Here is a 14878-nt window from a genome sequence, read left to right as displayed (position 1 = left end):
ATGCATTCCAGTTGCTTCTTCACATATAGAGCAACTCTACCACCTCGCCTTGTTGGCCTGTCTTTCCTAAAGAGTCTGTAGCCATCCATGACAGCATGCCAGTCATGCGAGTTGTCCCACCACGTTTCTGTGATGGCGACCAAGTCGTAGCCGTCCTGCTGTATAATAGCTACCAGCTCCTCCTGTTTATTGCCCATGCTACGTGTGTTGGTATAGACACACTTGAGCTGGGCTGTCAGTCTCACCCCTGACCCTGACACGCCAAGCCTGGGCTCATCCCTAGTGAGCTGGGTGGTGTCCCCTTCCCCCTTCGAACCTAGTGTAAAGCCTTCTCAATGAGCCCCACCAGCTCGTGGCCAAGAATTCTTTTTCCCCTTTGAGACAGCTGCACTCCGCCTGTCGCCAGCACAGCTGATTGCCATTGGCTTTTTGGTGACCTCTTCTAGAACTGGGACTGATACTGAGGTCTAGATCTGGGCAGCTGTGATGAAGAATTACGTTTGTGAGTGTGGACGTTGCCACCTTTTATGACTGTTTGGAACATTGCCTTCCTAGCAGGCACAGTAAAATATGGATGAATGTGACTAATGAAAGCCCCAGTGCTTCCCATGCTGGTCTCCTAAATAACAAATGTCCAATTCATAAAACTAACTTAATGTCATGGAACAAAACTAACTTACTAACTTAATGTGACAATAATTCACAGCTAGTACCACAGTAATTCAATGACACTCTCTGCAGCTCCAGCAGACCAAACTGTGTATTTCTCTTTCCCAGATTGTAACAAACTTCATAAATTAGGACTGTTTTCAAGGTTATTCAAGGCTACTGCCTTCTCATAAAAGCTAGATCCAGTTACAGTTTTCCATAGTCCTCCCAGTTTTGAAATGCCACTAAGGTTGTAGGTAACTTCAAATACAGAGAAGTGTAATGAGGTCATATGAACCATGACTGGAGTAACCATTGTCAGAGTACAACGTTGCTCCTTTTGGCATTAAGATCAGCCAATTAAATTTTCTGTCATCAAACTTCCTTTTGTTGTATGTTTTGGGATTTAGAACCCTAAACATATAGTGCCACTGAGAAGAACCCATCTGTCTGTAGAGAGGATGGCTGAGGACCACCGTTTTCAGAAAGACAGACTGAGACTGGAATAAACTCACTAGCTAGAAGCTTTTCTTGAAAGTCAGTCAAGTGCAGCTGTGTTGTCGCTAGCATTTATATCTTTGTCATTAAAAAGAGTGTTAAAAAACTCTCTGAGACATTGCGGTAGCTGGTTCTCAGAGCAGTGGATCAAGCTGTCTGGCAATCCAGTGGAAACCTGCTGCCCCGATACCTGTTCACGTTTGGCATGAATTTACCATTGTGTTCTATCTGTAATCCCCTGCTAATGTTTCCGATGTATCTTTCTAGAATGGTGTCTCACCTAATAGGTCACAAGCCACCAAGGGTGGGGGTGATGTAGAAACACTTGTTCCTTTGTTCCTCACCTACTTACCTACCAGGGTTAATGATTCTCTGACAACCTTTCGAAAAACGGAAATAAATCACATACCTGCTATCACTATTACCATTCATTATCCCTTCTCGAAAGGGAAAAGCACACATTTGCCCCTCCCCAGAGAAGCTTCTAACAGGGATCAGCATGAGAAGGCTCAGAAGTGGAAGACTGTAAGAGGGTGGATGCTCACTTGTTCTTTCATAACAGTTATGGAAAATGTTTGTGGTAAACATCTAATAACTACTGCTTACCCACCATGTGACTGCAACTGATTTTAGAAAGAAACAGTAGAACAATACCGTGAAAAAAAGGAAAAGAAAAAGGAAAAAAAAAAAAGATAATGAAAAAGAAAAGGAAAAAGAAAAAGACAGAGAAAAAGAAAGAAACAGAAAAAAGTGCATTTTATACCTGATGCATTTTGTCCAAATGAACTTTGTAGGCTAAGCCTCCATAACGTGTAATCTGAAATAGCGAAGTGTTTTGGTCATCCTTGAAAATGCTCTGCTCTGGACTGCCTACCTTCTTTGTTCTACTCATGCCCCTTTTCCTCAGACGACTTTGAACAGGGAACTTGTATTTAAGTCACCTACTGTGTGTCTTACATTAGCTAGGTGGGATCAGTTTTGTCTTGCTTGATTACCAATGCATTGCTCTTCATTACTTATTACCCTCCTACATACTGTCACTTGAAAAAAAGCTTTAAAGCATGAGTCAGATATGAAAAACAATAAAGTTTTTTTCTCCCTTTCTTCTCAGCTGACAGAGGGCCATATATTCAAAGGTTTTTACATTTAGCCACACTAAATCACCTCACCGCCTACTAATTTTCTGACTCACTTTTCTGTCCAGCTGCCTTGGAAATCACTCAGAAATAAATTTAAAAACAACAGTATCTATCTGGTTACTACAGCTACCGTAGTGCATTTTGTTTCACTTCATTCATCTGAAACATCTGATTCCCACAGAATCAGGCAGCTCACAACCGGTTTTTGTGAGTCGTGCTTTCAGTCCTTGCGTTTCCAGTACGAGGTCTTTGTTAAAAAGCACCCGCTTGCTGTACTTAGCAGCAGGTGGGTGTTCTGTAACTGGCTAGGAAAGAAATTATGCAATATTAAATTATGTCCCCAAAACATTATTTCTTAAAAATTAATTGGAAAATTTCTTATTGTTACAACTACTTTACCTTCCAGAACACAATTTAGAAAAGTAATGCCTTAGCAGAAAAGTGAGCCAGAGGACACTGTCAGTCTTTGCCCTTCATTCTTCAGTCAGTTCATGTTCCCTTGTAAATAGATCCCTGTGAGTTACGTCACAGTTCTTCATCTCAGCTGGGTGGCTGGAAGGGTCACCATTATTTATTCCAGTCAGGTTCACAGATGTTTCATCTGCACCCAAATTCTCCACTCTTGTGCATGTGTCATGGTTCCACTGCTGAGCAGAAATACTGACAGGTAATCTTGGTCAAAGGGAAATTTCAAACGGAGTCCTGATCTTTTGGCAGCTTCATCAGGTCACTGTTCTTGTTCAGAGGTCGGTGGAATAGAAAAATGTTCCATTTCCGGATATCATGTTAGTTATTTACAAATGCATCTACGCACAATAACTCTAGGTTTAGAGAAGGTCATAAAATTCTCATTGATTAAAATGGGAATGCTGTTACAACCATATACCTTTGTCCCTTCTGTGCAAGTAAAGTAAAGAGAGAATTCCTAATGACTGCAGAGCAAGCTAGGTCAGACTTCAGGTCTTCCTGTCTCTCCTGTGTTTACCAGGCTCCTTCCATCCATGCTGTAACACCCTTTCCAGTGCAGAGCGTAAGAAAGCTAATTTGACAATGTGGTCTCAAGCGCACCTTGACATGGCATGACAGATCAGCTCCTCCTCCACCGAGTGCTCATCCAACATCTAATTCTCACACCAGACCTTCTGCTGGCCTTATGCCCAGGACTAAATTTTACATTTGCGTATTTAATCTGTCTGTTTCAGGACAGAAGGCTTCCAGGCTGGATAAGACAAGTTAAACACGTAGCACCATTGCCATGTGCTGTTCCCAGTCTGTGGAAAACTTTGACCAGCCCTAAATACACTTAAAATGGAGAAATCAAATAATATCAATATACCAACCCTATTTTCTTGTTAAATAAGTCTGGGTGCTACAGTTAAGCCCTACAAGACATGATTACTTATACAATTAAACACTATCTCACCTACAATTATTAGTGGTGCTTAGTCACACATTGCAGTAAGCTGGGTAGAAAAGGTTAATTCTGAATCTTCACGGCAGTTAAGTGGGATTTAGACTCTAATATTCCACTTAAAATCTCAGCATGCACTCCACTGAATTCTTAAGAAAATGCATGGCTGGAATCTCAAGGGACATAAAGCTCACACGGGCCATCCACTGAAGAGCTGCTTCTGTTTTAAAAACAAGCCTGGGCAGGAATAACTTTCCAGAAGGTGGCCACTGAAGATTTTTTAGACCCTTCTTCTCTTCCTCTCTTAAATAGCTTCTCTTCAGATGCTTTGGCCATTGCTTATCCTGGGATCTCAGACTGATCTGCATCTGTAAACAGCACCTTCAGGTAAGAGATCACTTCCCTGCAGCTATTGGATCCCACCAGCTTTGCCTGAGAAAAAGAGCGCACAAGCCTCTGGTCTGTATTTACATGAAGATCCATGGATTATTTTAAAAAAATCCATGAATGTAGATGAGATAATTTATTTCAAGCGGTCTTCACATCAACACTTGTAAATTAACTTTGGTGGCTTTGCCTGAAATGGGTTAGGAAACACATACACAATTCTTTCAGTGAGAAGAAGTGTAGAGGCAGCAGCATCTTAATGGGAGCATTAACATCTTCAGCCAGCGCTGGTCAGTGCTGGAGAGTAATAAAACCCACTTAGGAAAGAACAGATTCCCAAAGCTGAAAACATGGTATTATAATTAAAATCAGGAAGAAAAATATTAAACGTTAGACTGCCTCTAGGAAAAGTCTCTGTCTTCTCTGTATGTGTATGATATTGCAAATAACAAAACCCAAGGACTATTTTAGCCTAGCTCACACAAAAAGTTGCAGTCAGAAGTATTACTGACAGTCTTCTGCTTTCCACCTGAATTTCCTTTCTCCATTCGGAGAACATCAGAGTGGCTGCTAATGTCAGTGCTTACTCGTCTGTAAAATATGTTGCTATAAATAAGAAACTAACTCTGTGTCCTGGGAATTGCAGACTTCCCCTTTACTCTCTGCTTTCTTCAGCATGTGCAGCCTGAACATATTCACCACTAAAATAGTTTTCAAACTGTAAACCTCAATGTCTATTTTCTCTTAATTTCCCACATAGCTAACAGTTACACCTTTTGTGTTATCTAGTTCTCTTTGTTTCAAAACAGCTGTTGACCAAGTCTTAACTGTTTTTTCTTTGTCTTTATTCTTCAAATTGTTGAGCCGAATGATGTATAGGTTTGTCAGATGTGCATTCACAGGATAATAATACAGGTTGGAAAGAACCTCAGCGGGCCCTCTAGTCCAGCCTCCTGCTCCAGGCAGGACTGGGCAATGGAAGGATGCCACTATGCCAGGCACTACACTTGAGTGGGGTCACTGACCAAGTCAGACTGTGTGATTACACTCCTTGAGTTCACTTATCCAGGAAAATTGCCTAGAAAAATTTCCTAAACAAGCACTCCTTCCAGAAAAGAAATTACTTTGTTTCACAGTGTTCAGTGTATTTCCAAAAATGAATGCTTTTTTTTCACTCCAGCAGTGTCCACTGCAGAACAGATAGGGAATACTGGATCAGAATAGCTACTGAAGTCAATCGCCCTGTGCAAAAAAGTGCACAGACCTTCTTTTCCACTTTGACTGTAGGTGCAAAGTAAACTTTAAAATAGATTCTCACAACTGTTCAACAACACTTGGTTAAAAAAAAAAAATCACTTCTCTCACCCATGAACAATAAAATGTTCACATGCTACTTCTATGAAAACTACATTTGCTTCTGCGCCTTGCTGTGCAGGCACCAGGGCTGCAGGCTGGTACCCGAGGCTGGCTGAGGGTGACAAGAATAGCCTGGGAGGATTCATTGTAAAAGCCTACCTCTGCGGAGTATTTCGGCAGTGTTCTCTAAATGCTGATAAATAACTGAACATGTACTCGTCTACACTGTAAGGGTTGGGGAGGGGGCATCTCCCCATCTCCCTGCTTTACTTCAGTCCATCACGGAATCACATCTCTGATAGCAGATGTGCGTTTTATCAGTTTAGTAAAAAGCGGATGAGGTACTCATTTCAATACAGAGTACCTGTGTTTTTGAAGAGCTACTGGAGAGAGTCCAGCGGAGGGCTGCGAGGATGGTGAGGGGACTGGCACATCTCTCGTATGAGAAGAGGCTGAGGGAGCTGGGCTTGTTCAGCCTGAAGAAGAGAAGGCTGTGAGGTGACTTAATATATACTTACAAATATCTGAAGGGTGGGTGTCAGGAGGATGGGGCCAAGCTCTTTTCAGTAGTGTCCAGCGACAGGAAAGGAGCAATGGGCACAAACTGAGGCACAGGAAGTTCCGTCTGAACATGAGGAAGAACTTCTTCCCTCTGAGGGTGACGGAGCACTGGAACAGGCTGCCCAGGGAGGTTGTGGAGTCTCCTTCTCTGGAGATATTCAAGACCCACCTGGACAAGGTGCTCTACAGCCTGCTGTAGGTGACCCTGCTTTGGCAGGAGGGTTGGACTAGATGGCCCACAGAGGTCCCTTCCAACCCCGAACATTCTGTGATTCTGTCATTCTGTGTTCAAGAAGAACGGAACACATTTCTCAACCTTCAAAGGGCATTTTAAATGATGATGTTTATAAAGCTGATTTTACAGAGCTTTCACAGCCCATAGCTCCATCCAGAAGACAGAAGTACGTTGAACACCTACATTCATCAGAAGCAAGTACAGACACTGTACAGATGTTGTAAGAATAACAGTGTAGACATGGTTCAAGCAATGCACAAATATTTTCTAACATGCAAACACACAATGTCATTTCCCCTAAAAACTAATGATGAAAGACTGCAAAGCACATACCCAGTTCTGACCCATAGACTAGGCAAGTCCCTTAAGGAACTAATGAGCTATAAGCTTTCAAGAAAAGACCGCATGTGTTGCCACTGCACAGACTGCATGGAAAAAAAGAAAAAAAGGGAAACACTGCGGCAGGCACAGCTCACTGGAGTAAGATCTTCGAGATACAGAGAGCTCTCTTTTCCTTTGCATCGCTCTGTGTTGGTGTATTGTACCGAATTCTTCATTAGACGCATCCTTGCAATGCTGGCAAGGTAGCTCGTCAAAGAAAACAAAAATACAACCAGATAACCGTTCTTGAGCTTAAAATAGAAAAGTAATTGGGGATTTTTTTTCTGCCACTCTAGAGCTTGCCTTCGGTGCACTTACTGTGGGCCTAGCTAAGGATATAAATCAGGACTCTCCCTTTGAGGACAGTTTTTCTCAGGACTATGTCATTTGCTCTGTTCTTAGGCCAGGATATGGCTACATAAATTAGCTCCATGTTTCTCTTTTGGGAACTTTGCAGAGCAGAAAGGTTTGGGATAGCTGATTTACATGTTTGCCACAGCCTCTAGAAAAAAGCTCCCGTAATATTTCCAGAAACTATTATTGGATTCTTTCCCTTTTAGGACAGGAAGGATCAGTAGGACTAGATCTTTTTGTAGCTGAACATAAGGGATAGTTTGCCACGATGGAGCAGAGAAATATATAAAAAGAAATATAAACCTCCCACGTAAATGAGCTTATGGATGTGCCAGCATATACAGCAAAGTGCACTGGTGGAATTTTTCTTGCTTCTCTGTAAAGTATTGGTTAGAGAATAAAAAGAATGCTTTAAATATCACATCCTCAGCAGGTGTAAACTGAGGTAATTAATTGAAATTAATATAATTATGTCATAAGTTCCAGCAGAAAGATGTTTCTTGTGTGCAGGTCTGTTTTATTTCAGAATATACATTGTCAGTTTGGTAAATGTAACTAAAAGGCTTTGGATTAACAGAATCTTTCATCCTAACTGTGAAAGGCCTTATAGAGAAATAAATCCTAATACTTCAAGAAAAGCTTTCCAGCATTAATGTTTAATAAGAAATTCTATACAAATGACGGAGTGATTCAGGCTATGTTCTTAGACTCAGGATAAATCTGTGGTTTTGTTCTTTCAGGTTGTACTATGGAACTCAGAAGTTCGTAGAAGTTGCAAACAAACCAAGGAAGTGTAGATGAGAACAAACTGGAAAGTGCAGAAAGTAATACAGTTCATAAATCGTGTCATGTCAGTGTTTTCCAAACATTGCTCATACAATGGAAGTAAAAGGCAATAATTTAATTCAAAATGTCAAGGAATTTACCTTGCATAACTGTGTCTTCCTTTCATAATATGCAATCACAGCTTTTGATGCTTGGTAATAGCTTTCAATTCCTTCCTGGATGGTTTCAGCGTTACCAGAGTGCTGACTGCTCTGATTCCTCATCAGAAGGCGACTGCTCATGGTTTCTGCAGAGCAGTCCAGGCAGAATACAAGTTTTGGTTCCCCAATCTAGAGACAAAGAAAAACAATAAGTTTTCAAACCACTGGCCTGGTAAAACTGATTTTGTTTGGGTAATTTCAAAAAGAAATGCTACTGAAAGAGTCATCAAGGAATTTATTAGCAAATTACTTTTGTATTTGTCTATGCAGAAATTATGCTTATTAACAAACACCTTTCATTGTAGCAGCACTTAGAGATCCCAGTATTCAGGATCAAGGCTGTGCTTCATTGGGCTCTACACACACAAAGAGATATGATCTGAAAAATTCTGGCTAACTCGACTTAAGTCAGTTTGTTCTTTATTTGCAATTGTTTGATAAAAGCTTGATGCAAACATCACTCCACGCATGGAACGCTTGACAGAGTTATTTTTTTAGTCTTTGCTTTGTTCAGTCTGTGAAGATTATATTTTCATTCAGGGAGTGGTAAACTATAGCTTAGAATTTCAAGAGGCAATAGAAAGAAATGTCCATATTAAACTGTGTCAACTTGAAACGGAAGTGACTAGCAACAGACAGGCTCAGGGACACTAGCAAATGCTTGTTATTGGGCATATTCACAGGAATACATCGCATTAATTACTTTACATCACACACTATTTTATGTCAATATTTGCAGTGTAACTCTACATCATTACTGCCCATGGCATAAAGGAAGGATGTGATGTACTTCTCTGCATTTTCAAATAGGTGAGTAATTTCTGAATTCTATAAGAAGCCCACCACTGAGTGCATTTGGCTTGTGCCAAACTAGTCGTAAGGGAGAGTCTGCCCTTTTCTATAAAAAAAAATAAATACAGATTTATTTATTTGCATTCCCACACCTTAGCAAAGATAGTAAATAATTGTCTCTATCTACATTTGATAGTAGGTACTGCTGTACTTTATGGGTGAAAAACAATGGGCAAGAAAGAGCAAAATGTTCCTTATAGAATTTTAGGAGAGAGCCAAAAGTTCTAAACACAAATCTGCATCATTCTTTCCATGAAATGCTGAAAAATACACATGTCATTTAGCACAAATCTTGCAATACACTCTGTCATGCACCCTGCTCAAGCACAGCGCTCTCTGGCATAACGTTTTGTCTGAGCAACAACTGTTGGGCTGAGTCTAAAAGGGATTAACTCCACTCTGTCAAGTAAAATAAAGGTGTTACAGGATCAGAGAAAAGTAATGTGGTCATCTTTCCATGCAATTATGTATTAAATCCTTCAATGATGCTCTCGGTTTTTCTCATTCCTTCCTTTTCTAGCAGGGATTTGGAGAACACTTTCTAGGAAAGAGTGAGAAGTGATCTTCACACTAGTGACCATTAGAAATTCATGCTTTTACCATGGCTACAGCAAAGAAAGTCTAAGTGACTGATATATGGAAATTGCCATTGCTATCTTTGTTGACAGTCCTTGAAGGAAGAAATATTCTAAAGGTAAATATTTCATGTTAGGCCTTCTGCATTTGGCTGAGGATGTCTGGATTATGTTGACCTTTCTACTACCTTAATGACTTTCTAAGAGACAGCTGAAGCCAAGGGATTATGTCGGACAGCTCAATGACAGGCTTTTATCCACCCATTTTTATCACACAGCTCAGAAAACATTAACGCTATTAGCAGCAGCAGTATTGGGTTTTGGGATTAAAAAAGCTAACAAGGCAGTTTTAACAGTGCAAGAGACTTAGATCGAGAAGTTAAAAAGGATGTGGGCTTAACCTATGATCAAAACAAATGTCCTTTTTGTGTAATTGGACTAGGATGGTGACAAGTTATTTCCTCCAAGCTCCACATGAGGAATTCCATGGTCTGTTCTAAATTATAACTGAATAAATGAGGAATGATTCCTTTCATCAGTTATAGTCATATCATCACCTTACAATGAAGATATGAAGGAGTTCACTAACTGGTAGGATCAGACAACGGTATCTTGTTTGACAGACTGGGTCTGATTTGCTTTTGAAAAATCTTTGTGGTTCTCTTAAAAGTTTCAATGTTGCTATTCTCTGGAATTCAAAATGTTACAGAAATGTCATTCTTCTGAGTTAAAAACTGCAAAAAGTAATGCTCCTGTCACATATTACAGCAATTTTTACTACTTTTTTTTTTTTAAATTACTGTTTTCCTGACACAATTTAGCTTAAATAATGCATGCTGTGGGGACACCTGCAGGAAACCAAACAAGTCTAATGTACTGGGTCTTTATTGTGTTTCATTGGGTATCTTACACCTGGTGGTGTGGAACTTGCAATTTGATATTATCTTCTACCTCTCACCTAGCAGAAAGACCAAGGAGGGAACAGAGACACATGCTTCTCTAGAATTATGGCGAGGTAAAAGTGCAATTATATCAGAAAGGAATTGGGCAAAACCAGCTGGAGAATAAGCTGTTTCTACATAACTAATTCTATTTAGGGCTGTTAAGCTTTTACGTATAAGCACTATTCCCAATGTTGTCTAAATAGAACAGCTCTTTGTTAACAATTGTAATGCTTTTTACACATCATGTAGATATGTAGCATTATTTGTTTGCACTTTGCCGATATTAATAAATAAAGTCTGATGTCCACCTCTTATCATTCAATTATAATATAGGAAGAACTTCTCATCACCCTTCAGAAAGAACCGCAAAGCATTATCTCAATAATGACTCATTTAAAAAAACTTCACAGACTTACTGAGTAGCTTACGGCCAGCCAAGTTCACCCTATGAAAACTGAAGTGGATACATGGATACAACAGGGATGACTTAGCACATTCAAAATTATCACTCTGGGTCCTTGTATTTTAATCCAAATGTCAAAGGCAGCTCAGGACTACAGGACCTTTTGCTGCCATGGTGTCTATGGGAACTGAAAGGGGCTCTGCTTTTGCCCTGGGTGCATCAAGATGTGTTTGCCTGGCAGTGCCTCAGCCCAGGACACTCCAGTCTCTAAGTCCTACTTTATAGCATACACCAGTGTTCAAAGGGCACGACACATACGCCTGCCAGAAAAGCATCACTGCTGAAATAGTTCCTCCTCCTACACAAAACAAAAGAAATCTCCATCGTTTTCATAGTCTGTGGCATTTTAGTAAGGGAACTAATAGATCAGCATTTCTGTGAATGGCTTCTATAGCAAATCCTATTGCCCAGTATTTTGCCCAGCCTTCTGATGCCTAAATCTTGCTAGGCTTTTGTGGTAATCAACTAAATAAAGCAGCTAAAGGTTCAGGGAGAAAACAGATGATTCATTAAAGTTTTATTACCTTTCAAACTTGTATAGGACATTTGTGGAGTGTAGTATGATAGAATACATACTTAACTGTTTCCCCTAGTTCATCACTTCTCCTAAACCCTGGCAAATTCATTCACAGGGCTTATATAGAGTATTTTCTGCAGATTGAGAAATGTACAGCTGAGACTTCTCAGTAGGTCTTAGCACATACTGAGGAAATCGATAACGCTCTGAACTCCCACGCAGTCACTTGCCAAACGCTCTTTTTATGGCTGTGCCACCTGTTGCTCACCACAAAAAATTGATCTGTATTTTGCTGTTTCAAAGTGGCAGCAGGATTTAGCAGAGCCGGCTCTGAGATATTAAGAGATAGTAAGAGATATTAACTGTGAAGATATATGCCTTCATGAACGTACATCAAATAGTGCTTGATGAAGTTCTCATGACAAGTATAGCAGCCATCCACTAGAATTCGGAAACTGATTCTAAAAATGGTGCTTTCCACTAAATGTAAATTGTTCCTGGTTTATTTGGGTAAAATCAGCCTTTACTTCTCCTGGTGTTACAGCGTCTGTGTAGCTGAGGGCAAAAGCTGATGTTGCTACATTGATGGAGTGCCAAAGTTTCAGTGATGAGCACCACAACACTGTTGGATCGGCTCTTTACACGTCCCCAGAGCAATCAGCTAAAGATAGGGACCCAAGCAGCATAAGAAGTACAGTTGTATCTTAAAAGAGCTGTAACAGCATTATGATTATATGATCACCTTGCTCTCAAACTCTTCCGCTTCTTTCAGCTCCCAGGGATACCCATCGATCAGGAATCCTTTTGTGTCCCCTAACTTGGAAACCATGGCTTCCTTCAGTAGCTCTAGGACAATATCCTGCATTGGAAAGAAAGGGAGTTACTTGGTTAATTAATAAGAAAGATTGATATCTTTGTTTGCAACACTGACTTTAGTCCTACACCCTTCAGAACTGCCTTGTTCTGCTAAAAGCAGGTCCTGCAAATGCAGGAGTTTCTTGTCCTGCTGGTAGCAGGGCACCTTGCTTTTCCTTCTCTCAGGACCAGCTATGCTACACAAATCTAGCATTGCAACCTATCCAAGAGTTCCCAAAGGGTCCTCTAGATAGCTGGGAATATGTCACAGTTTCAAAATTAATGTCAATACCTGTGAAACTATGGAGTACTGCTTCAGCATTTTCCAATCCGATTCCATTTTTCTATGTCATTGATACAGTTCTATTACATGGAAAGTGATAAGAGAGACATCGGACCAAACACACCAAAGAGCAAAGTAATCAAAACCAAGCCTCAGCACAGATTTTAGCTTCCCCTGAGCACCACTTCCCAGTATCTTTCATTAACAAACACATCCTATGATCTAGATGCACTTGCAGAAGACCCACCAAGAGTGGGCGTAAATGTAAAAAGTCAGGTCCATGTAAAAGTCAAGTCCAGCTGCGACCACTACACCCTGTGTTCATAGCCTCCACGAAACCGCCGTCCAGCTACTCCGGGATGCCAGCCAGCTCGGCAGGGAACTGCAGCAGGTACTGCAAATTAGAACAGCTGCCAGGAGGACCAGCTCTGAATCTGAAATGCGAAGCTATAAAATGGACATAAAGTTTCCGTTTCCTGTACTTGTTCTTGCATTTTGCAATGCATAGTGCAGCATCTATCTCACTTTATTTCATGACTAATTTGTTGCCTAGGTGAGTCTGAAATGTCAAGAAATACTGGCATAGAAAGGGGAAAGAAGTGCCACAGATCTGGCAAAAAGGAAAATTCTCCCTCAAGTTGCAGATTAATTTTACTTACATGGAAATCATCAGCTCCAGTCTCTTATTTCCACCCTTTTAGACAACCTACCTACCACTGCCTTTGTTTAACCATTAGGACCCCAGATAAAACCGTTGCTTACACCAGGCACAGGTTCACCACATTCCATGATGTCTTTGATCAATTTACTTCTCTCTGATAATGATGATAACTCATTTTGGAGAAGGTCACCAGTGGACAGGTGAGTAAATCCGTATTTCTTGGCCAACTGTTCGCATTGGCTACCTTTGCCAGAGCCAGGGCCACCTTTGTGAGGGAAAAATATCTTGAATTAGAAAAGAATAAACATCTACATTTTCTCAAACTCTAGCAACCAAGATAATGGGAGAAATCGATGAGACTGCCTATTTTGCATCTTTTTTTTTGCAAAGACACTATACAGCAGATGAAATCATATACTTCTCTCCCGATACACTACACTGCTGACTTGAGAATGTGTACCCAAGTTGAAGGAGTCACAGCAGTGTGAAATCTCTTGCAGATGAGAGCCTGTTCCTAAAACGCCATTGCCAGGCAAAGGAAAAACATGAAACAGCCAGCCAGTGGGGAGGGGTATTTGCCTCATTGTATGTTCAGCTTGACAGCTGCAAGAAATACCAGCAAACTAATGCTCACTGCATCCTTGTGAGGGAAGTATTTTGCCCGCATTTATGGAATGGAAACGTATAGGCAAAGAGACGGTGAAACCTGCCTCTGTTACGGGGGGTGCACATAGGTAACATAGTAACTAAACCCTTTTGCACTATGGTAAACATAAGAACAAAATTTCACTGTGCTTGCACTGTTTCCCTTTGAGCTGGAGAGCTCTCACGTGCTGCTACGTCTGCCGATAGCCCAGAGCCAGGTACTGAGGCTGCTAAACGCTGGTGAAGGCTCGGTCACACCGCTCCCGGCAGCTGCTGCACTGCTTGCTCTTCATGCCGGCTGCAGGGAACTGCACCAGTAAAGGTGCAGCGGAGGGCACATGGAGACCCTGCCACCACCCGCTCTTCTACACCCGCAGCTGTACTCCATCAGGAGCTGGAAAGCCCTGTCTGAACCTGGCCCAGAGTCCCACCAGGAGGGACGGAGGGCAGCCCCAGCTGGCAGTGCATGCAGGTGAAGCTGCTCAGGTGATTTTTCCACAGGCCAAAGGGGAGGCACCTGCAGCCCTCCCCAAGCTCACCGCAGCTGCAGCCTGGGTGCTGGCATCTCCCGGGGGGCTGTGGGGAGACTGGGACAGGCAGCAGCTCAGGTGACTGCTGCAGGTGTCCTCCTGTCAGCAATGGCACCTTGAGCCTCCCTGCCTCCTTCGGCAGGAGAGCTGCCGCCACCTTGCGAGTCCCAAAACTCTGCCTCTCTCAGATGCCTCTCGCAAGCCCCCTTCTTCTGGGGCCTTCTCTGAGGCTCTCCTTGCTCTGCAGGTGCTGGCGTTGCCCTGTCCCACCTCCTCGGTGGAGGTGGCTGCTTCTCCTTCCTCCCCCTGCGCAATGCCAGGTGCCTCTTCAGGCGCTCGCCGCGTGGCAGCGGCTGCCCCGACCCAGCTGGGGAGACGGGCGGTGAACAGAAATGGCGGGAAGCTGCTTCTCAGGAGTCCTGCTCTGGTGGCTGTGGCCTCCAGAGCTGCTGGTGGAGCTGAGGTGAGCATCCGGCAAGGGCTGCGCCGGTGGGCTGGGCTGAGGGGCCGTGTTGGTGCCAGGGGTGGGGGAGGTCGGGAAAGCAAATGGCCGCTGTCAGAAATTTCAAGGTGTGTAGCAGCATTTTTACAATCTTT

The 14878-nt window shown here is 42.1% G+C and overlaps 1 protein-coding gene across 1 annotated transcript in view; it reads right to left on the bottom strand.

Moving 5' to 3' along the window:
• AK5 (adenylate kinase 5) overlaps positions 1–14878 on the bottom strand; it is a 101148-nt gene that overhangs the window by 7075 nt on the left and 79195 nt on the right. The window contains exons 11-13 of the mRNA XM_075424751.1: positions 13208–13371; positions 12050–12166; positions 7897–8085 (exon numbers count right to left, since the gene is read on the bottom strand). Of these exons, the coding sequence (XP_075280866.1) occupies positions 7897–8085; positions 12050–12166; positions 13208–13371 (470 nt within the window). The remainder of the gene's footprint in view (positions 1–7896; positions 8086–12049; positions 12167–13207; positions 13372–14878) is intronic.

This window comes from Opisthocomus hoazin, chromosome 6 (genome assembly GCF_030867145.1).
Source record: "Opisthocomus hoazin isolate bOpiHoa1 chromosome 6, bOpiHoa1.hap1, whole genome shotgun sequence".
Lineage (NCBI taxonomy): Eukaryota > Metazoa > Chordata > Aves > Opisthocomiformes > Opisthocomidae > Opisthocomus > Opisthocomus hoazin.
Note: the sequence above shows the minus strand (reverse complement) of the source record. Positions and strands in the feature narration are given on the sequence as shown.